Source organism: Artibeus jamaicensis, unplaced genomic scaffold (assembly GCF_021234435.1).
Source record: "Artibeus jamaicensis isolate MK-2021 breed Jamaican fruit bat unplaced genomic scaffold, CSHL_Jam_final contig_781, whole genome shotgun sequence".
Lineage (NCBI taxonomy): Eukaryota > Metazoa > Chordata > Mammalia > Chiroptera > Phyllostomidae > Artibeus > Artibeus jamaicensis.
The window spans coordinates 4,129,909-4,152,940 of record NW_026521968.1 but is presented as its reverse complement, the minus strand read 5'-3'; the positions used below and the strand labels follow the sequence as shown (position 1 = coordinate 4,152,940).

Genomic DNA, 23,032 nt, shown 5'->3' with positions numbered 1-23,032 from the left:
TAGTCTACTTGGACTGCTATTATAGAATACCATAGACTAGATGACTCACAAACATTAAAATTTATTTCTCACAGTCTGGAGGCTGAGAAGTCCCAGATCAAGGTGCCGATAGATTCAGTGTCTAGTGAGAGTCCACCTCTTGCTCATAAATAGCCATCTTCTTGCTGTGTACCCCCTTGGCAGAGGGGATGAGGGAAGTAGTGTCTCTTCTTACAAGGGCACTAATCCCATTCATAAGGGCTGCACCCTCTCAACCTAATCACCCCAAGGTCAAACCTCCTAATACCACTACATTGGGGAATTAGGCTTCAACATAAGAATTTGGGGAAGGGAATGCAAACATTTGGTCCATAACAACCAGGCACCTATTGAGCTGATTATTGGGCCCCTTGGTGGTAAACAAAGCTTAATGGACAAGAGGCTGGTTGCTTTTGCTCCATAAGACTCCTTTCTGGAGGAAGATGAGTCAGAGTTTTCAAGCTATGTGGAGTTCTGCCACATGCCTCCCTCAGACACAAGGTCTCCTTGCTCCTGAGGCCACAGGAAAATAATGGAGTCCAGTGTTTTTTAGAGCATGGTGGGAGGGCCTCGTGTGTTAGAAGGCCCCAGGTGCTTGTTCAAATGCAGGTCCCTGGCCTCACCCCTCACCTACTGAATCTGAATCTTGGGACAGGGTAGTGTCTGTGGATCTGCTTCCTCTGCAAGCCCCTTCCCCTGTGATTCTGATAGTGATCAGCTTCGGGAACCACTGGCCTGCCTCACAGTTGATCCTGGAAGCTGAGCTAGTTGGAGGCATATTGGCTGCCAGAAGAGAGAGGGAAGAGCTGCTCATGAGACTGTATGCAGGCTGCTGCCTAGGGAAGGACGTTCTCCCTCTGGCCCCTCTTTCTCAAGACTGGGCTTGTTGAAAGCACTTGGCTTTGGCAAACACAACAGAAACAAAGGAATTGAAGTCTGGGCTCTGGCATCAGGTTTTTTTCAGCTATCAAGGGCTTGAGAGACCCTTGGCTTAGGTGGTAAGTTGGTTGCTTTCAGACCTGAAAAGGTGCTCAATGCCACTAATCCTCAGGGACATGCAAATCAAACCCCCCTGAGAAACCACCTCACGCCTGCCAGAACGGCTATCATCAGAAAGGCAAGAGACAGCAAGCGCTGGCGAGGACATGGACAACACGCAGCATCCTGTGCCTTGTTGGTAGGGTTACAACTTGGTGCAGCCACCATGGGAAACAGGGTGGCGTTCCTCAAAAGGTTAAAAATAAAACTACCATAGGATCTTAGCAATTCCGCTTCTGGGTATTTATCTAAAGGAAATAAAATCGTAATGTTGAAGAGATATCTACACCCCCACATTTATTGCAGTATTTTTTATAACAGCCAAGACATGGAAACAATCTAAGTGTTTTTTGGTGGAGGAACCAGTGAACAAAATGGGGCATATGTATATGTGTGTGTGTATGTGTGAGTGTGTATGTATATACATATTCAGCCATAAAGAAGGACATCCTGCCATTTGCAATGTGGATAAAACTTGGGGGCATTCTGCTAAGTGCAATAAGTCAGACAGAGAAAGACAAGTATTGGATGATCTCACTTGTAGTGGAATCTGAAAATAAAAAAGCCTCAGGACAAAGAGGTCATATTTGTGGTCATCTGGTTTTCTGAGGCAAGAGTGGAGTGTGGGAAAATGGACGAGGGTTTTCAAAAGGTATGAACTTGTAGGATAAACATATCTTGGGGATGTAACATACACCACGAAGGCTGCAGGTAACAGGGTTGTATGGAATATGTGAAAGTTGTTAGGGGTGTAGATGCTAAAAGTTCTCATTTTATTTGAGAATAAAAACAAATTTGGGGGGGTATCCATATAAGATGATAGACGTTAACTAAACCAATTGCAGTAACCACTTCACAATACATGTAAGTCATTATATGGTGCACTTTAGACTTGCACAGTGCTGTGTGTCAGCTGCATCTTAGTCAAACTGGGAGAAGTTTTAAAAGCCTAAACATTTTCAAAGGCAAAGATGATGCAAAACACCAGAGGCGAGACTGAAAGGTGCTTCCATGCCAACACCCAGTGTTGCCAAGCAGAAAATGTTAGAAATCTCTGACTGTTGTAGAGAAAACCTGAAAATGCAGGTTTTTATGTGAAACACCCAGCTTGAAATAAGCAGTACTCCAGTTTTCCTCAGACTCCTCACAGATCAAGCAGACATACCTGTGGTGTGGCCTGTCAGTGAGGTGGGCGATACCTGTGAGGCCTCTGCTCCCCTCTGAGAAGCTCTTTGTTTTGTAGATGAAAAAAACTGAGGCAAACAGAAGTGAGGTGACATGCCTGAAGCTCTACGGAGGCCTAAGGAAAGACCTGGAAGTCTGGGTCTCAGAGCTCCTAGCCCAGGCATTCCTCAGCCACAGGAGATTTGGCCTAGAGAACAGCCAAGCTCTCATCTTCTCGAGTGTGTTCCCCAAGGCAGGAGGGAGAAAACATGTAAATGGGGAGGGAAGGGGTTAGAAAGGCTGCTTCTAGGGCCATGGAATGTGGTGTCTGTCATAGGTCCTATTCCCTGGGAGCAAACTCGAGATGCACATGCAGGAACACACAGGGACACTCTTGGGAACAGCACCTTTGAGGGAGTGGAGGGATGACTGGGCAGAGGGAGAAGTGCACAGCAATATGGTTTCTAGGAGGCCTCCGCAGATCTCTGGGAACCCTGGCCCTGCAGTGTTACCCAGACTTTGTACCCCCATTTGAGCTAATTGGTAGATGGGGGCTGTCTGAGGGAGGTGCATGACCTTGGGCAAGATGGCTCTCATTGACTGAGGCCATTAACACAGAGAGGCAGCCTTGCTTTACCAGCAGCCAACACTCCTGGCCAGAAGCAGGTGAAGGAATGGGGTGGGTAGGCGTGCCTGCTCCTCAGAAGGGATCTCGGTAGCAACCCACCTATCCCCTGCAATTCCCATGGAGATTTACTTCCATTGTTCTAAAAATGAATTCAGAATTGCGCTGTGCCTGTAATATATGTTTATTGGTTATTAGAAATGTTTTGGATGCCTCCCCATGAAATGAAGTAGAATCTTCAGGGAGTTTCTTGGCACTTATTCCTATGACTTCTTGAACATTCCAGGCAACTGCCACAGGACCCAGTGCACAAAACTGCTCTCTCCTCTGTGTGTTACTTGCCCTTGAGTTGGATCTGACCCCGATGCCTGGCCACCCTATGGATTAGCAACACCCACAATGTCTGTTCTTACTAGTTCCACTTAGCTCCGTGAAACACTCTTTTTGTGGTGTCTGTCCATTTCATGTTTAGTATTCCCTTTTTCCTGCTGCCTTCTATTTTCCCCAGCATTATTGCCTTTTGCTCTTCCAGCCTCATTATTTTGCAGGTGTGAAACACAGGTCAGGGATTTGAGGCTTGCAGACACCCCACAGCTTCCTGAGGGGAAGGCTGAGCATGAGCCCACCCACCCGCCCTGAAGCTCTTTCCACTTCTCCTTGCTGTCTCCAAGAGGCAGCTGCTTATTCATCATGGAAGGGAACTAAGCAGCTGGAAACCTGAACTTTCTCTGCAGGCATGAGGGCTTACATTGAAAACTCAGGGTATCTTGCAAAGAAACTCTGTGTTGGTTTAAAGAGCAAATGAATTTTAAAGAATCTTTGCAAGATGCTACCTCATTTTGCTGGTAGAACAAACAAAAACATACCCACCAACACAATTAGTGTGAAGGTTTATGAAAATGACAGATACCTTGCCAATTTTCCCATCACCTGGACCCTCAGTTTGTGTCGCAGAAGAGAGTCAAACAGGAGCAAAGCCTTGGGCCAGACCCTGCTCATGTTCCTCTGTGGTCTTCACCACTCCTGTGGGGGCTTCTGGGAGGGTTCTGTGCATGTGAGCACGTTTGTATATGTGCATGTGTGGTACATGCATGTGTATTGTGTGTGTACACATTTAGGCGCTTGAGATATGGGAGGGGACCTCATGTAAACATGTCAATGGGTAGCAGAGCTTCTCATAACATGTCCTAGATGGATTTAAGAGAAGGCATAAAATATATATGTATGTATATTCATATGAAACAATGTCTATATGTGTATTTATATAAACATTGTTATGTAAATATATAAAACATTGTTTTATATATAATGTTGTATAATTTTTCTTATAATGTGTAATGTCATGTAGTTTTTCCCTTCTATACAGAAAACTATGGCCCCTAAATTTTTTTTCCAGGTCTCCATTCCCCTTTTATTGAGGTTTTCGAGGGACTGCATGACTAGCGGGGGCCAGGGTGAAGGGTTGGTGGAGCCACCAGGAAAAGGTGGGGCTGCCTGCTTTCAGGAAGTGCTGATGCCCTCTAGTGGCTCCTGGAGGATTTTCAGGAAGAATTCAGACTCCTTCAGGGACATTTAGAAGCCAGCCTAGGAAGCTAGCTATTCAATCTCTTCCTTAAAGACTGCAGTTTGTTAATCAGATCATTCTTTTTACTTCTTCTAATCTGATAGCACTTTTTTTCTCTTTTGTATGGATAGTTGCATGAAATCTGCCGAAGGAAAGCGAATGATTAAAAAATATGAAGCTATGCTTTCATTGCTGGAAAGGTAAGCATCATCTGGGATTGTACTGTTCTACAAGTTGCATAAGCCCCCCAGTGCCTCTTGCAGTTGTGTGTTTGAACAGATTCCTCAGTGGCTGGGAAGTGTTGCTGTGTATTCTGTTATAACCACATTATCTGTGAACACAGTGCTTCTGGGTTGCAAACACAGGTGTCTAGGGAATAAAAACAGACACTTCTCCCCAGTAGTTTTGTTGGGACCGGTTGAGCTGGAAGTGGAGCACTTCTTGTGGCTCTCCGAGATCAGTGTCAGGGAAAATCGCAGCAGCTGCTCACTAAGCAGAAAGCAACAGTTCATGCGGTACAAAGAAAAAAACAAGTTTTAAAAATATTTCCTGTATCTTTTCATGGACAAAGCATAAGAATGGAGATATTCAGTGGGTTCATAGTTGTTCCTGCTTTTAAGCTGAAGTAGATCTTGAGGGTACAGGGCCTAGTGCCCATACTGCCCACACTGTTACCAAAACCAACACTGTCACCACATCCCCTGGATGGGGAGCCTGTCTGTGCCTCCCATCATCCCCGGTTTCCTTAACGTGACATGAAAAGCCCTTCCTGGTCTTTTCTTCCCTCTCCAGTTTTGACCCTTGCCTCTTTAGCCTCACGTGTTTGCAGCACACAGTAATCTATTTCCCACCTCCACCCTTTGGCCATGCTGTTGTTTGCTGGGAGCACTTATTTTTCCATCACTGCCCAACCTCTACTCATCCTCTGAGACTCAGTCAAGCATCACTTCGGCCCCTCTTCCCCTTATCACCATCACCCCCGGCCCCTGACATTAAGTGCCCCACACCCTGTTCCTCTCTCTAGGACTGTGCTTGCTGCATTCTCTGTTTACCTGTGGTCCCACCATCAGCTGAACTCACCATGGGATGCTTAGTCATCCTTTTATCTCCTAAGCCCACCACATGGTAGGTACTCAGTCAGTGTGTGATGACTGATGACAGATTCTGTAAGTGATGTGAACAGTAGTATGGCCGCAAATCTTACCCAATAGCTTATTTCAGTGTTGACTGAGATAAGGGAAGTTGTCAACTTCCCTTATCAACCACAAAGATGACACAGAGCCTCTCTTTCTATTCTTCCCTGATTTAACCTACGCTGTTTTTATTTATTTTTTCAATATAGTTTATTGATTATGCTATTACAATGGTCCCATTTCCCCCCTTCACTCCCCTCCACCCTGTACACCCTCTCCCACCCATATTCCCCCACTTTAGTTCATGTCCATGTGTCATAATTATCAGTTCTTTAGCTTCTACATTTTCTATACTACTCTTACCCTCCCCCTGTCTATTTTCTACCTACCAATTATGCTTCTTATTCCCTGTATCTTTTTCCCCTCTCTCCCCCTTCCACTCCCCTGTTGATAACCCTTGATGTGATCTCCATTGCTGTGTTTCTGTTCCTGTTCTAGTTGTTTGCTTATTTGTTTTTGTTTTTGTTTTAGGTGTAGTTGTTAATAACTGTAAGTTTGCTGTCCTTTCACTGTTCATATTTTTTATCTTCTTTTTCTTAGATAAGTCCCTTTAACATTTCATATAAAAAGGGCTTGGTGATGATGAACTCCTTTAACTTGACCTTATCCGAGAAGCACTTTATCTGCCCTTCCATTCTAAGTGAAAGCTTTGCTGGATAGAGCAATCTTGGATGTAGGTCCTTGCCTTTCATGACTTGGAATACTTCTTCCCAGCCCTTTCTTGCCTGTAAGGTCCCTTTTGAGAAATCAGCTGACAGTCTATGGGAACTCCTTTGTAGGAAACTGTCTCCTTTTCTCTTGCTGCTTCTAGGATTCTCTTCATTTTAATCTTGGCTAATGTAATTATGATGTGCCTTGGTGTGTTCCTCTTTGGGTCCAACTTCTTTGGGACTCTCTGAGCTTCCTGGATTTCCTGGAACTCTATTTCCTTTGCCAGATTGGGGAAGTTTTCCGGTCAAATAACTTTTCCTCTTGATGCTCTTTCTCTTCTCCTTCTGATACCCCTATAATTCTGATGTTGGAGTGTTTGAAGATGTCCTGGAGGTTCCTAAGTCTCTCCTCATTTTTTTGAATTCTTGCTTCTTCATATTTTCCTGTTTGGTCATTTTTTTCCTTCCTTCTGGTCACTCCCTTGATTTGAGTCCCAGTTTCCTTTCCATTACTATTGGTTTCCTGTGCATTTCCATTCATTTCAATTAGCGTAGCCTTCATTTTTTCATCTAATTTGTGACCAAATTCAACTAATTCTGTGAGCATCCTGATTACCAGTGTTTTGAACTGTGCATCTGATAAGTTAGCTATCTGTTTGTCACTTAGCTGTATTTTTTCTGGAGCTTTCATCTGTTCTTTTGTTTGGGCCATTTTTTTTTGTCTTGACATGCCTGTTATACAGTGAGGGGCAGAGCCTTATGTGTTCACCAGGGCAGGGCAACCCAGTCCCTGGGTTGTGACGCTGTATGTTGGGGAGGGTTCCAAGAGGGAACAATGGCGCTTGCTCCACTCTCTGCTGGATTTCAATCACTTTCACGAACCCCCCCAAGCAAACTGGGCCCTTCTGGTGCTGATTCTCCTGTGAGCGGGTTTGTGTAAGTCCTGGGACCCTGTGGGTCTCACCAATGAACTCTCCTGTGAGACTGGGAGTCTCTCCCACTGCTTCAACCACCATAGGTGTTTTCAGCTGGTGTTTTGAGGCTTTATTTCCCTGCACTGGGACCCTGGGTTGCATGGTCTGACTTGCTCCCCAGTTTTGCCTGGTTTATCTGCATGTGAATGTGGGACCATCTGGTCCACCAGTCACCTTGTGAACCTTGCTGGGTCCGCCCACTGTCACCTTGGGAACCTGGGGTCTGCCAGCCTTTGCTTTCCCGAGAGTACTCTCCACCTGGCCACCCCACTTCGCCCCTCCTACCCGTCTGGATGAATGTTTCTTCTTTAACTCCTTGGTTGTCAGACTTCCATACAGTTCAATTTTCTGTCAGTCCTGGTTGTTTTATTTGTTTCTAAATTGTTGTTGTCCTTATTTTGGTTGTGCGAGGAGGCACAGTGTGTCTACCTACATCTCCATCTTGGCTGGAAGCCCTAACCTATGCTGGTTTTAAAAATAAGGGGTTACTTACAGGAGTTTCCATGCCTGCCTGTCAATGACTTTACCTTAAGTATGTATTCAGGTATTTTACTAGTAGTATCTTTAGTTCATAAAATAGATAGTTTAAATGAATAGATAAATAGGCTATGTAAACATGTATGTGTTTATATAGGTAAACATATCTTTATATGTAGAAATCTATGGTATCTGAATCTTTAGTTAATCATTGCTAGGTGTTGGGGTGCTGGTAGGTGCTTATGAAGTTGCTGTTGTTTCCCGTTCCCATAGGTATGAGACCAGGCTTTACAAGGACTGGTGTCAGACAGTATCAGAGAGGTCACAGTACAATCTCTCCCAGCCACTTCTGAAGCGTGACCCAGAGACGAAGCAGATTACTGTGAACTTTAACCCACAGGTAAGCCTGGCAACAGTAATTTCTTATTGGGTTCCTGAAGAGTTTCACTGAACTTTGCTGATTTCAAAGGCAAAAAGGCTTTTTTATCTGAATATGAGAAAGCTGCTCAAAAGAATTTGCACCCCAGATTTTCTTGTTGGGATAGATCCTGGGGTGTAGTGTTTTCTCAAGTTGCCCAAGGTTCACGTTTTCTCCAGGGTTAGCCAGCATATTTGTTTTGATTTTACACAACATAAAATATTGCAAAAATTTTTTTAACTTTTCATATAATAACAGCTTTATCATATACTTGACTTTACATACAAAGTTAGAATGGCAGTTACACTTAAGATTAACTTCAAAAAGTTTAACATGTTATAGAGATGCACTATCTGAAATTTCAGAAGGCATTAAACATTGCTGCCCATCTCTGGACAGACGGAATGATCACATTACCGACCCTTTAGTTCTGAACAGCTGACTGGCCTACCTTGAATGCCTGTTTCCCATGAAGGCTGTTGACTGACACTGGGAGGCCAAACAAGTGTAAGACCTGGTTCCTGTTCTCAAGGAGCCCATGAGCTAGTAGGGAGCTTTAATGCCAATAAGCAAAAATCTCTCTTAATTGGACAGCATATGATACATCTCGAAGGAGTATCTTCAGAAATAAGACTGTAGATGAGTGATTCTCAACTGAGGCAATTTTTTCCCCTGAAGACATTTTTGGTTGTCAAACATGCACTGAGTGCTGATAGCACCGAATGGATAGATACCAGGGTTACTGCTAAACTGTCTACAATGCATAGAACAAAGGGTTTTTGTCTAAAAATATTAATAGTTTCAAGGTTGAAAAACCCTGCTCTAGATGATGGGGAGGGTGGAAGACCAGTGTGGGTGTCACAGCCCTGGGATGCTTAATGTCAGAGAAGACAATCATCAAAATTAGCCCATGTCAGGAAGTACATCATTCAGGTACACAATAGAAGTAAAAAATGTTGGCCATGCTGAGGTGAAAGCAGTCACCTGCTTCTGTCTGGAAGGCAAGTTCTCCAGGAGTGTGGTATAGAGAGGGCTGAGCTGATGGTGTATTGGTGTCTTTGAGAAAACTGAAGGTTACGTAGAACATCCATTCTGACTGAAATAAAAGTCAACAAAGGAAGTAGGCAGGTCCATTTTTCACTTTGGTAAACTATGAGTTTGTTATTGAATTCATTTGAATAACTTTATCAGCATTTCTTGTCAACAGTATTGGATATTAAATGCCCAAAGAGATCGGTTTGTGGATTACCAACTATGCCAGAGTCTATATATGATGATTATAGTAATTATGTCCTCAGTATAAGACAGTATTAAGGATAAACCACTCCTTTATATACTCCAAAGGCAAGGGATCTATCTGCCCCAATGTACAACATATAGTAGGTGCTTTTTGGTGTCTATAGATGATAAAAGGGAAAGGAAGTAGGAGAAATACAGTGAGAGCAGAATTGGGGAGTGGAGATAAATATCTAAATTGTGATGTAAGTCAAGAGGAGACAAGTACAAACATAAGTCAGAGGAGAGCTGTGGTCCTTCCTTGACTTCCACTGGTACCGACGTGGCAATAGCTGTGGTGTCAAAAATGGTCAGCAGCACATACATCATTCTGGAGGGATGATCAGAGACTTGCCCCTTCAGGGCCAAGTATGGCCCCACTGTATGAGAGAAGTAATATATGTATGAAGTGTATTTAAATTATTTAAATGCCCTATTGTTAGGCATTTACATTATTTTCTAGTTTTAACAACTTGTATTTCATGGATCTAGGATGCGCTTTTTGAAAAAATTTTATCTTCAAAAATGGTATGTCTTTGTAGTTTTAAAAAACTACATTTTTTTCCCTTTCTTCCTTGGTTGTAAATAGAGTAATAGTGAATCTTACCACCATTGGCATCTAACAGTTGGATAAAATGTGGTAGAAATATTGCTACAATAAATATCTTTCATCATTGTTGCATCTATCCTTGATTATTTCCTTGGAATAAATGCCTAGAAATAGAACTGTGGGGTTAAATAAAGGGTGCTCACATTTTGAGACTTTTTTTGCATATTGTCAATTGGGTCTTCAGAGAGCTAGAATCCATCATAACCTGTCAGCAAGATATTTATGTCTCCCAATGACTTCCAGCTTGTTGGACTAGAAAAAATATAGTATCTCAGCACTGTTTTAAGATTGTTCATATGTTCATTTCTTCTATAAATTGCTTGTTCATGTCCTTCACCCACTTTTGAGTGAAAGTACCCTCTTTTCCTGTGAATTTGTTAGAATATCTGGTAAATACTTGTCAGACATTTAAAAATCTGCTGCAAGTATTTTTACCAGTTGAAGTATGTCATTTTATTGATTATACAATATTTTTATGCATATACATTTTATCTCTTGTGGTTGTGTGTTTGGAATGGCCTTCTCTACTTCATTGTTATATAAATAATAATTATATTAGCCAAGATTAAGGAGGAGAGAAAATGAAGGAGAGAATTCTAGAAGCAGCAAGAGATAAGAGGACAGTCACCTACAAAGGAGTTCCCATCAGACTGTCAGCTGATTTCTTAAAAGAGAGTTTACAGGCAAGAAGGGGCTGGAAAGAAGTATTCCAAGTCATGAAAGACAAGGACCTACATCCAAGATTGCTCTATCCAGCAAAGCTTTCATTTAGAATGGAAGGGCAGATAAAGTGCTTCTCAGATAAGGTCAAGTTAAAGGAATTCATCATCACTGAGCCCTTATTATATGAAATGTTAAAAGGATTTATCTAAGAAAAAGAAGATAAAAAGCACATACAGTAAAATGACAGCAAACTCACAATTATTAACAGCCACACCTTAAAAAAAAACAAAAAAACAAACTAAGCAAACAACTAGAACAGGAACAGAACCACAGAAATAGAGACCACATGGAGGATTATCAACAGGGGAGTGGGAGGAGGAGAAGGGGGGAGAAGGTACAGAGAATAAGTAGCATAGATGGTAGGTAGAAGATAGACAGGGGGAGGGCAAGAATAATATGGGAAATATAAAAGCTAAAGAACTTGCAACACATGGGCATGAACTAAAGGGGGGGATGAAGTGGAGGGGTGTGCAGGGTGGAGAGGAATAGAGAGGGGGAAATGGAACAACTGTAATGGCATAATCAATAAAATATATTTAAAAAATTAATAATCCCACATTTTATTCTGATTTTTGTTTTTATTTTTTAAACTTAAATGTGTAATACCTATTTTGAGCAAAATTAACTAGGAGGCCGAAGTTATTTCCCCACATTCTTGTTAGCATTTGCTGTAGCCCTAAGTAGGATTGGCTGATTGCCGATGAAAAGATGGTCCAGAGCCACTGGAAGCAGAGCCAGGAGCCCAGGTGTCTTGATATGGAAGTGGGGATTGGGAGTGGGGGGCAGGGAGAATCTGTAGCTTTGTCACACATTCCTGTGCACATTGGCTCTTGAAATAATAAGCAAGGAATGACAAGCTGTGCTCTTAGCAACCCTGCAGAGCCCTCCGTGTTTTCACTGGGCTACATCTGCTTGGTTTCTCACTTCTGCAGTTGCCTCTAAACTCAGCACCCCAGGGAAGTTCAGAGAGGCCTGGGTGACTTCTGTCCCCTGATCTCCAAGTACAGGAAGACACAAAGACATGCCAGCCCCAGGTTACAGAAGTTAAGGGCTATTTCAAATGATTATGTGTAACAACCTCCTCTTGTCCTGTCAGCATCTGTGGCCAAGGGTATGGCCTCATTTGCAGAGAATACTGAAAGTCTAAAGTTGAGGCTTCTCATGGATGTAGGTGGCCCTGACTTTCATACTTCCACCCCTTGATGGGAACTGGATCGTCATGCGCCTGTCATTTCATCAGCCACATGCCCCAAAGCATCCAGGCAAAGATCTCTCTCGGTGTCACAAGTGTCTCACTTCACAGGTTTTCCTCCTCTTGCTCTTCATGCTTTATAGATCCAGTGAACCCTGCTGCTTTCTGAATCCTTTTTCTTCTGAATAATACTCAGCTTCCTTCTCTAAAACTACATTAAAAGGACCAGAAATTAAGTGGGACCCTGAGGCTTCTGGGTCCCCTGGTGACCCAGTATGGGTCAATCTTTGACCCATATTGCTGTTATTCACTGCTGCTGAACCACAGCCATTTATGTGGACTCTTTCCTCCAGCTGATTTCTGTGCTGAAAGAAATGAGTTATCTTCAACTGAGGCAGATGAAGCACATCCCTGAGACAGCAGCAGCCATGTTCTCCTCCAGGGAGTTCTATCGGCAGCTCGTGGCACATTTGGAGTTGATGGCAAATTGGTACAACAAAGTGATGAAAACGCTGCTAGAGGTGGAATTTCCATTAGTGGAGAAGGAGCTGCAAAATATTGATCTTCGTCTGAGAGCCGCAGAGGAGACTCTGAACTGGAAAACAGACGGTAACTGGGCACCACCTGGGCTCTGGGGGAAAGGCTGAGAGTCAAGATTCCAATAAAAGTTGGCAGACATTCAAATGATTAGCTGGTAATCTGGGTTGTTTTTAAAATACAAATGTACCCTCTCAGACACAGGGCCAAGGTAGGGAAGGCAAGAAGTGTTGCTATTTTTCTTCTTCCTTTTCTTTGGATTTAATTAGTATATTTATAAACTTTGCTTCCACACAGTGGGGGAGGCTCAGAGGCTGCATGGGATCTCCCACAGTCTCCAGCACATACTGGGCACCCCATTAATAAGGACTTTCACTGTATTATCATTGTTACTTGGTTTTCTTAACTGAACTGTAAACATCTTATGAGGGAACTATGAATTTACTTCTTTTGTGTCCTCCAATTTGATTCAATGAACTTTCACTTGGCGGGAACTGTAGGGAGAATGTGACACATGAGGTATATGGGAATGGCCCCTTCCCAGAAGGAGCTCACATTTAGTAGGGACAACAGACATATATACAACATGAATTATACAAGACAAGCTATGATAAAAAGCCTTCAGAGAGGTAAAAATAGAGTGTAGTAAACCACAGAAAAGGGAGATTGATTTGCATTAGTGTCCTCAAAAGAGTTAAAGTTTGAAAAGAAGATCACAGTCAACTCACAGAAGTCTTGGAATGCCATATGAAAAAAAGTTAGAACTTTATTCCTTATAAAATAGGAAATGACATTTTCAACATTTAACACAGTGAAGGTGCTTAAACAGGAAGGTTCATTAATCTCTTTAAGGTCACCAAGTTGCACTGGCATGCACTAGCAAGTGTACCAACTTTTATGTGCTTGGTAGCTAAGGATCACCTGTTTATTTCTTTTCCTCCATAAGCAAGGTTTTGGTAAGAGTTGGCTTTTTAATACAACTAGAAAGAAAAAGGCTGATTATAATGAAGTAACCTGTGCATAAAAATCTTTTATAAAACCCATGAGTGTCGAATCCCTACCTTACACAGCAACTAGACATTCAGTTGTGCCACAGTCAGCTATTTCAATTAATTGTGTTTCTTTTGGGGAGCAGGCGTTTGGGATTATGTTGTTGAAATGACCGATAGTATTCATGATCTGGAACAAAGGATTCAGAAAACCAAAGGCAATGTGGAAGAGATCCAAAGCATCATGAAAACATGGGTGTCTCCAATGTTTAAGAGAAAAGATGGGAAAAAGGAATGCCTTCTTTCCGTGGATGACCAGCAAGATCGAATGGAAAAATACTACAGTTGCATCAGAGATTCTGGCATGAAGATCCACACTCTTGTTCAGGTAATAAAGAGCCTCCCAGACATGCCTAGCATGAACATCAGGCATCAAGAAGTGTGTTTGGGTGCCAGAAGTAATTTGGAAATTACAATAATAGGTACTGTGTCTTCTGCTGTCATGGATAGAAATTTATATGGATAGCATTGTGGTAGCAGGGTGTCAAAATTAATAATCCTCTCTTAATGGCAACACCACTTAGTCATCACATGGTTTAAGTCCCACACCAAACCCCAAGGGAACAAAAAGAGAATTCAGGGACAGAATTCTAAATTACCTATTGTACTAACTACCCCTAACTCACCATACAACTCAGTGTGGAACTCCAGCATCATCTTCATAACCTAGCTCTGTAGAGCTGAAAGAGATGGTATTTCTAACTGCATTTGATATAGAGAAACAAACAAATGCAGAGTGCAGCACTTAGTGCAGTAAGGCTTTGTCCTGTACTGTGACCAAGGCACCCTCCTATCCCATTCTCAGAGACTGAAGAGAACAGTGGAAGAAAGATGGAAGTGGTTGCCTGTGCTAACCCTGCTGAAGCAGCCACAGAGCAGTTCTGAGGGGCTGAGTTCAGGCACCAAGTCAGCGATGAATTACAGCTGCTCTTTTGGGTTATCGATGATTTGAAATACAATGGATCATGCTTTTGACTTTGTTAATTTTCTTGATTTTGTTTTCTGGTCATTAACTTCTGTTCTTCATTATTTCTTTCTAGTTAATTTGGGGGTAATTTACTGGTCTTGTTTTTCTAGCCTATGAGGGTAAATGTGTAGGACATTATTTTAAGGCTTTCTTTCTTTCTAATACAAGCATTCGATGACATAAATTTCCCTCTGAGCAGTGCTTTACTTGTATTCCACAAATTTGATCTGCCTCATTTTCATTTCATTCAGTTTTAATTTTTTTCTGGTGATTTCTTTAACTTAATGATCATTTAGAAGTATATTGTTTAATTCCTACATATTTGGGGCATCTCTGGTTATCTCAATGAAATTTACCTAATCTAGAATCTAATCTAATTCCCCTGTGTCTTAGAGAAAATACTGTGGAAGATTTCAATCAGTTGGAATTTAGTGAGACTTGTTCCATGACCTAGAATAGTGTTTATCTTATTGAATGTGCCTTGTGCACTTGACAACATGTTTATTCTTCTGTCGCTGGGTACAGCGTTCCATAATTATCAATTAGTTCAAAGTGGTTGGTATTATCATTCATATCTTCTGTATGATTTTTGATTTTTTGTCTACCAATTACTGAAGGTAGAGTGTTAAATCACGTATGATTTTTAATTTGTCTATTTAATTGCTTAGTTCTATCATATTTTCATCAAGTGTTTAAGCTCTATTAGTAGGTACAAATAAATCTGTAATTATAATTTCCTGGTAAATTGGTTGTTTTATCATGAAATTCCCTTTTTATTTCCAATAATACCCCCTTGCTTTGAAGTCTTTTTTTTTTTTTTTTTGGTAATACTGTACTCTTTCCTTCAGATTCACTATTTTTACTTTATTTTTACTTTTTGCATTGTCCATCTGTTTCTGCCCCTTTATATTCAAACTATGTGTTCTCTCAAGTTCAAATTCAGGTTCACACAGTAGAAAGTTACTCTTCTAAGTCTAATAACTCTGCCTATTAATTGGAGTGTTTAAACTTACACTTAACGTAGTTATTGGTATGGATGGATTTAGCTCTACCATTTGGCTATTTGTTTCCAAATTTGCTTCATCTCTTTTTTGTTTTTCTGCTATTTCTTACCCACCTTCTTGTTATCCATGATATATTTTTAGTACTCTATTTTAGTTTCTCAATTGGAATTTCAGATTTACCTTGTTGCATTACATTATCTAGGTTTCAGTATGTCTCTTGAACTAATCACAAGTGACTTAGAGTTTTTCCATGAAATATAGGAATGTGTGTGTATGTAAAACACACTTCACAAGAGAGTATTATAATTTTTGCTTTAAAACTCAGGAAAATAGATTTACCCACAAACTCACTATTTCCACACTTGTTTTTCCTTTTTTGTAGAATTGAGTTGCCATCTTGCTGTTTAGCTCTGCTAATGACGCATTCTCTCAGTTTCTGTTTATCTGAAAACGTTCTTATTTCATCTTTGTTTCTGAAGCATAGTTTCACTGGATATAGAATTCTGAGTAGACAATTTTGTTTTTCTTTCAGGAGTCATTGTATTATCTTCTCTTCCCCAATGTTTCTGATCAGAGGCCAGCTGTAATTTATATCTTTGTTCTTCTATATGTATTGTATTTTTTCCATCAGAAATTTTTCCTAGAGTCTTTTTAAATTTTTTAATTTTTCCCATTTGAATATGATGTGCCTAGATAGGTTTTTATATATTATATATTCATCTTACTTAGAGACTGTGAGCTTCTTGAATTTTTTACCAAATTTGGGGAGTTTTTAATTAAATTATGACATTGTTTGGTAATTCAAACATCTACTTTATTTTTCTGTTTTTCAAAAACTGCAACAGAAGTTTATTTTTCTTTCACATACAATAATTCTAAGAAGTAGGCATTCCAGGATAGGTGTGGCAGCTATTTTCTGAGTTTTCTCTTAGTGATTTTCTCTCTTGGTTAGATGTCACATTTTCCTGCTTTTGCATGTTTAGTAAATTTTTTATGTTCTAGTCATGTTGGGTACCACTTTAGAATCCAGGTGTTATTTCTCTTGAAGAGTCTGTTTCTCTTTGGGCAGGAAGTTAACTTACTGGTGGTTCATCTTGATCCTGCTGAAGCTCAAGTTTAAAGCTTTGTTAGGGAGGGTCTAAAGAAGACTTACTCTAGAACAGAGCAGCTCTAATCTTAAAGCACAGCATTTCTGAGGTCTTTTCATGATTTCTGATAGAATGCAAACATCTTCCAGTACTTTGTAACCAACACAATCTCCATTAAGCTTAGATCCCCAGTAACTGTTCTCTGCCAGGACTTGCAGAGTCTTGCCCTAAACATGCACAAGTTAATTCTCAAAGATTCAAGAGGACTTAGCAGTGTCAGTAGCCCCAAACCCCAGTTTATTTTTTCTGCCCAGCAGGAAGGACACTGTAGTTAAGATCCACGTTCCTCTGTCATGGGTTGGAAAGTACCTCTAGGTAAAGACAGGTGGGTTGTACAGCTTACCTTGCATATTTCCCTTTTCCCAAGGATCACATCCCTTTACTGCCTAATATCCACTTACCTAAAACAATTGTTTCTTGTATTGCATTCAGTTTGATAGCCGTTTGTAGCAGAAGGACAAGACCAATGTCATTTGTCTGTGTTGTCTACAATCAGAACTTGAGCTAGATCTTTTTAGTCTGTAGTAGATTCGAGATAGAGAGGTTAAAAGTACAGATAGCTATATTGATCGCATGACATGTGGAAGGAGAAAGAACAACTAAACAAAGCAGTCATAAAAACTAAACATTTGCTTCTATATTTAATGATATACACATCTTAATAATACCCAAAAGCAAAACTATATTGTCACTGTGTTATGATTTGTGTGCTGATGAACTTTAAGTCATTAGGAAAATCTTAAATGTACTTCGGAAGGAAAAGTGTAGGTAGTGCATGTTGGAAATTTTAGAGTTTTGTTACTTGAAGACAGGATCTTGAGTTTTTTTTTAATTCAGGGAGATTTACTACATGAAAATGTTTGTAAAGTGGTGTGAGTCAGCTAAAAAAATTATTTCTGCAAAGTAGTTGCAACTTTCATTGAAGATACAAGATAAATGGGAAGTTACTGTAAAAAGGCTTAATAATGAAAATGATGAAGAGCACTTGCCATACCAGCAGGAGAGAGAGAAAGAGAAAGAGGAGAGGACATGTGTATTTTTTTATGTGTAAGCATTTTCTAAATCACTCAGTATGAGGAAAGTTTTTAGTTGATATTAAATGCCAGTAGCATAACACTCCAGCTCATTTCTAAGGATTATCCGAGAAATGTTTCACTTGTTTGAACCCAAAATTTCTTATAATTCTTGAATCATAATGCTTTCTACCCTCAGTCTTCCAGCCTGACTTCTGCTTCGGTGTAGCTTTCTCCATAGCACATCAGTCAGCGTTTACAAAGCTCACACTGCATCCAGCAGCACACCTGCTGAGAAGGTGGCCTGAACCCACCCTCCTTCCCCAGAGACAGATGACACACCATCCTCCCTTTATGGGTTACCTTTCTGTTCTTTCCAATCAGTGGTGATTCCCATAAGATAGCATGGATTTGATAAGCATATAATAGCAATTCTTCACAGGAATGTTTTTTTCTCAACATGTTATTTATAGTGCCATTAATGATGATTAGAACTTCCTTATCATTAAACAGGGTTTACATCACTTCTTTATTTTTTAGGAAAACCTGGGTCTTTTTTCAGCAGATCCAGCCTCCAATATCTGGAAGACATACGTTAACTACATAGATGATATGCTGCTGGATGGATTCTTTCTTGCCATTGAGTGCTCCCTCCAGTACCTCCTGGAAAACACTGGTATTCACTGGCTTATGCATGTGGGTTATTAAAAGGATGATAACAGTAATGGCATCTGTTGAGTTACAGTGAAGTGCAATCTAGTGTTTGTGACTTTTCCCAAAAAAATGGTGAACATTTTGTGAATTATACACAATAATATAGTAAAGGTATCGAGTTTCTAAACTGTTCAAACAGAAGAGACTTGGGTTGTTCCAAAACTCAGATGATAGACCAGGCTCTAAGACAGTGAAGTTCAAAAGCAAAAACATAAAAGCTTATTCATTGTAAATCAAGCTTGAGTAAAGAGGAGTGACTAAGCTAGAATGCCCGGAAGCACAATTAGTAAAGGCAGCTTCAGCTGGACTTGACTTGTGGCGATGGGGGTGGGGCAGTCTCTGCCTTCAATCTCACTATACTCCATCTCTGTAGCTTTGAGAACTCAGAGAGGTTGTAGTAGCCAGGTTAACTGGAAGTTTTTCTCTGTGAAAAAGGATCAGAGAAGAGATCAGGAATGAGGTACCTTTCAGAATGAAAAGGAATGTTAAGAAAAAGGTAATGGCACTCTTTAAAGGTTAAATGATATCTAAGGGCTTTGGATTTATGGTAGCTACACTGGGTTAAGGTGCAGAGAATCAAATATATTACAGTAAGAGCTAACCTAAGCTAGTAAGGAGTGGGATAGAAAGGGCAGAAGAGGTCAGGAATACAGTTGAATTAAACCTCTCACATCTGGTAGATTCCGAGGAGCTCCTCAAAGATCATATGAAAGAATTCATCAATGGAAAGGCAGAGGTGAATATTTTGAAAGCAGAAGATGAAGGTGAGATGAGACTTTAAGATATCAAGTCCAACCCAAGGAAAGAAATCAAATGCAGAATTAAAATAGGCAGGCCAAGATCTGTGTCCAGGCATCCCACCCACGCAAAAGGGCACATGCAGACCCATAGGCTGAGCTGGAGAGGACTGAGGCTCAGTGCTGAGTGGAGCTCACACGGGCAACACCCCCATGGTGCAGACACTGAAGTCAAAGGCAAGGTGTTTGCTGGCAGGGTGCAGGGATTCCCCAAATCAACAAAGTGCAATAGCAGGAAACAGGGGCACCAGCACAGTCAGCCAGCAAGGTCACCTTCGAGCTCTTGGGGACAAGCCACTGTGAGGCAAAGGACACAGACACTGAGACTGGAGAGCTGGTTCCCAGGGGCCATGCCTCTCAACGCCCAACTAGATGAACAGACCAACCTCTTCTGATGTTGGAGGTTTGGAATTTCTGGTCTCTCATTCCTCCTTCAAGATCTAGGAAGATACCTCAGCCACACACATGTGCAGGCAGTGCTCAAGAGATGGTCCCTAAACACAGTGACTCACCTTTGACCAATCACATTCCTGACCTGCACTTTCTAATGTGGCAGGTTGTCTTCCTCTTGTGGGAAGGAGAGAGTGGTAATGAGAGGATGGAGAGAGGAGATGATAGTATTTTTCTGAGATCACTGAAGCTACCTTTTCTCCATGGAAATGTGAAGAAAGGGGTGCATGCTTCCTTCACACTGTAAGATGGGCAGGAGCTAGATTTAGCAGCTGCCTATACTGAGAAGCTACAGATAAAATGGAAAAGGCACTGGTGAAGGTGAAGGAGCCTAAAGAGAGTAGCCTCTAAAAAGAAGGAAATCATTGTGATCCTTTGCAGTAGCCAGCTGGGCAATTTTATTACTCTGATCCACCTTACCATTTCTATTTTCTTTAGTTTAGTCAAGCGAAAACCATTCCTATGCTTTGGTCTGGCCTCCCAGAAAATTCACTGAATGAGGCCAGATTCTACCCACTCTCCAGAAATCATCTTCCCCTTCTTAATTGCTAAAGTGATTTCCTTGCACCAAGGTTGTGGAGCCACCAGGACCACCTGGTTTGTGTGGTCATTATGCTGGCATTGCATCTAAGGTAGGGATTGGGTTCTCATGACAGTATATAGGGCAAAACCCTCATAGAGTCAAAATAGCCTTTAAAGTCTTGTAAATCCTTTAAATTATGTGCAACCTGGCCTACTAAATTAGAAGCATCTAATACATGCAGGAATACAGAATATATCATGAGTACATAGGCAAAGCATAATCTTAAAAGTTTTTTTTAAAACCACTGTCCTACAATAGTAGTATAGTTACTATGATATTGGTAAACTTACATTCCCTAAGTTAAATATGCATTTTATGGCACACTCCTGAGTCCAATCATGCAAATTTATTATTCTGAAGTTTTGAGGGCCAGAGTCTAGTTTTACTTATCTCTGAGGAGCCCTCAGGTTTTGTTGTTGTTGTTGTTAGAAAGAATGATAACAAAACTCCATCAATACTGCAGCTTGAAGCACAAACAAGTTTATGCCCCACGCACTGGCCCAAAGCAAGTGCTCCAGGTTAGTGGGCAGGTCCCTTCCATCCCATGGTTCTGCCACCCACCAGGGCTTGGTGTTTATTCTCTGCTTTTAGCTGGGTCACCAGCCCTGGGGAGGGGAGAGAAGGCTCACCTGCTGTCTCCAAGGCCCTGGCCCTGGAGTGGCACCATCACTTCTCCCCACAGCCTGCTGGTGAGGGAACCATGCAGCCACACCTTGCTGCAAGCTGGGAAATGTGGAGTGCACACTTACAGCTCTAGTTCTGGTAAAGGGGCCAATAAATTCCAATAAGTAGTCTCTGCCACCCACAGTATCCAGCACATAACAGTCTCCTAAATACAACTACCACCAAAAACATATAGTAAAATAAGTGATTATTGATAAAAGCTTTGGCATTTATCTTGTACTTGGAATATCTTACTCCATTTTATATTTTTATTTAAATTTAGCAAGACGAGTTGTCTAGCAAGTTATGAGGAATTTTTAAATTACTTATACTGTTTTAAAATTTTTTATCACTATGGGACTACAGAATTAAAATAAGTTCTGTTCTTATAGACAGGAAGTAGAATAGGCAGAACTGTAGTGTCTCTTTGCTTTTCATACCTGTGCAACCAGTGACAGAACCCCCCCGGCCCCCTAGTGGCTGCCAGTGGTATTGTCTAGTCTGTGCCTAGGAAGAAATGAGCTGCTTCCAAAAAATTGGCTTTGCAAAATCTACCCCTTCTCAACCAGTCTCTACTGCCTCCCAGGAGGCATTTGGGAACATGGAAGGAGACAGGCTTCGGTTGCTCAGTCACTGGATATGCTCTCTGAAGACAAGCAGAGGAATTGTTCTGCAGTGCCCAGGACAGCCCCGCATCAAATTTATACTTGGCAAGTTCAAAATGTCAGTACTTCCCCTGCTGATAAATACTGCAAGACTGAGACCCTCCCCTTTTCTGGGTGTTAGTAAAGTTTACCTTTCCATTTTCTATACTGTGCAGCTCATTTAAAGGAAAGAAATGCTCTGAGCATTTTTAAAATGGTACTTCTCTTTGCCCATTTTACCTATTTCCCTTTTTTTTTCTTGTTTTTCAGAATGTAAGCCAGGACTCAACCCAATATTTGAAGCACAGCTGAGTTTAGCAATCCCAGAATTAGTTTTCTCTCCATCTCTGGAGTCTGGAGTGGAGGGCAACTTCTATGACATGGTTGAGGGTCTTGTCACCAGCATTTTTAGAATAGCATCTTTGGTGCCACGGCTTTCCCCACAAAAGAGCGCTCCTCACTATCAGGTACTGGATCTGCAGCCACCTTGCCTTCCAGCCAGACCTGGGACTTGCTGCAGAGTACTGGTATGATCTTCCTGCTCTTGTCTTGCTCCCCAGGTTGACATGGAGGCTGTGGCCCACTTGGCAAGGATGCGGAACACCCTCATGGACAGAGTTCAGGGCATGATGGCCCTCTGCTGCAGCTACCGAAACACCTTCAGCCAGTACTCTTACCTCTATGTGGAGGACCGTAAGGAGATTTTGGCCCAGTTTCTATTGTATGGGCACATCCTCACACCTGAAGAGATTGAAGCCCATGCAGATGATGGCATCCCAGAGAACCCACCCCTCCTTCACCAGTTTAAAGCACAGATTGACTCCTACGAAAAGCTCTATGAAGATGTGTGTAGGCTGGAGCCCATGAAGGTGTTTGACCACTGGATGAGGATTGACGTGCGACCCTTTAAAGCATCTCTGCTGAATCTAATTAAGAGGTGGAGCCTCCTGTTCAAACAGCACCTTGTTGACTATGTCACCAACAGGTAATACAGGGGTTTCCTTGGCTTTCATCCAGCATCCCAGTCTGTCTGGAGTGTTATGTTTTTAACTTGCCTTCATGTATTTGCCCATGGGCTCATTGGTTAAGTGAATTGAAACAGCCAGTTGGAGGTTCTAGGCTTTTGGACACCCGTGGTAACGTTAATCCTGCCCTTTCCTTTGTTCACTAGATGTGGCCTGTTTTTGTTTTATTTTCCATTTGGTGCCCAGTGTGCGAAAGGCACTCCGTAAGTGGTAAATAATGTTCAGTACAACAATAGCAGGTCCAACCTTCCTTCCCAACTCTGGCTGTTAAATCTCTAAGTCCGAGAGGCAAAGGTGGAAGCGGGGAGTGTCTTTCAGATTCCTTTTCTACCACTTACTCCTGGGGTCACATCATCCAGCTGTGCAACATGGGTGCCACTGAACTGACACATTCTGGGTGTCTATCTGGGCCACTCTAGCCTTGTGACAGATTGGACCTGAAATTTTGTCTATTCCATCGGGACCCAGACCTCTCAGCCTGGTACCAGGCCCTGTATGTGAGTGATCACATTGGAGA

The 23,032-nt window shown here is 41.6% G+C and overlaps 1 protein-coding gene across 2 annotated transcripts in view; it reads left to right on the top strand.

The window, feature by feature from the left end:
* DNAH9 (dynein axonemal heavy chain 9) overlaps positions 1-23,032 on the top strand; it is a 368,257-nt gene that overhangs the window by 34,432 nt on the left and 310,793 nt on the right. Inside the window, exons 11-17 of one of the 2 annotated variants that reach the window (XM_053672723.1) lie at positions 4,541-4,609; positions 7,977-8,103; positions 12,275-12,528; positions 13,586-13,835; positions 18,180-18,315; positions 21,761-21,957; positions 22,051-22,475. In XM_053672723.1, coding sequence (XP_053528698.1) covers positions 4,541-4,609; positions 7,977-8,103; positions 12,275-12,528; positions 13,586-13,835; positions 18,180-18,315; positions 21,761-21,957; positions 22,051-22,475 — 1,458 coding nt within the window. Of the gene's footprint in view, positions 1-4,540; positions 4,610-7,976; positions 8,104-12,274; positions 12,531-13,585; positions 13,836-18,179; positions 18,316-21,760; positions 21,958-22,050; positions 22,476-23,032 lie in introns of both variants that reach the window. The other variant, XM_053672722.1, reaches the window with a different exon arrangement.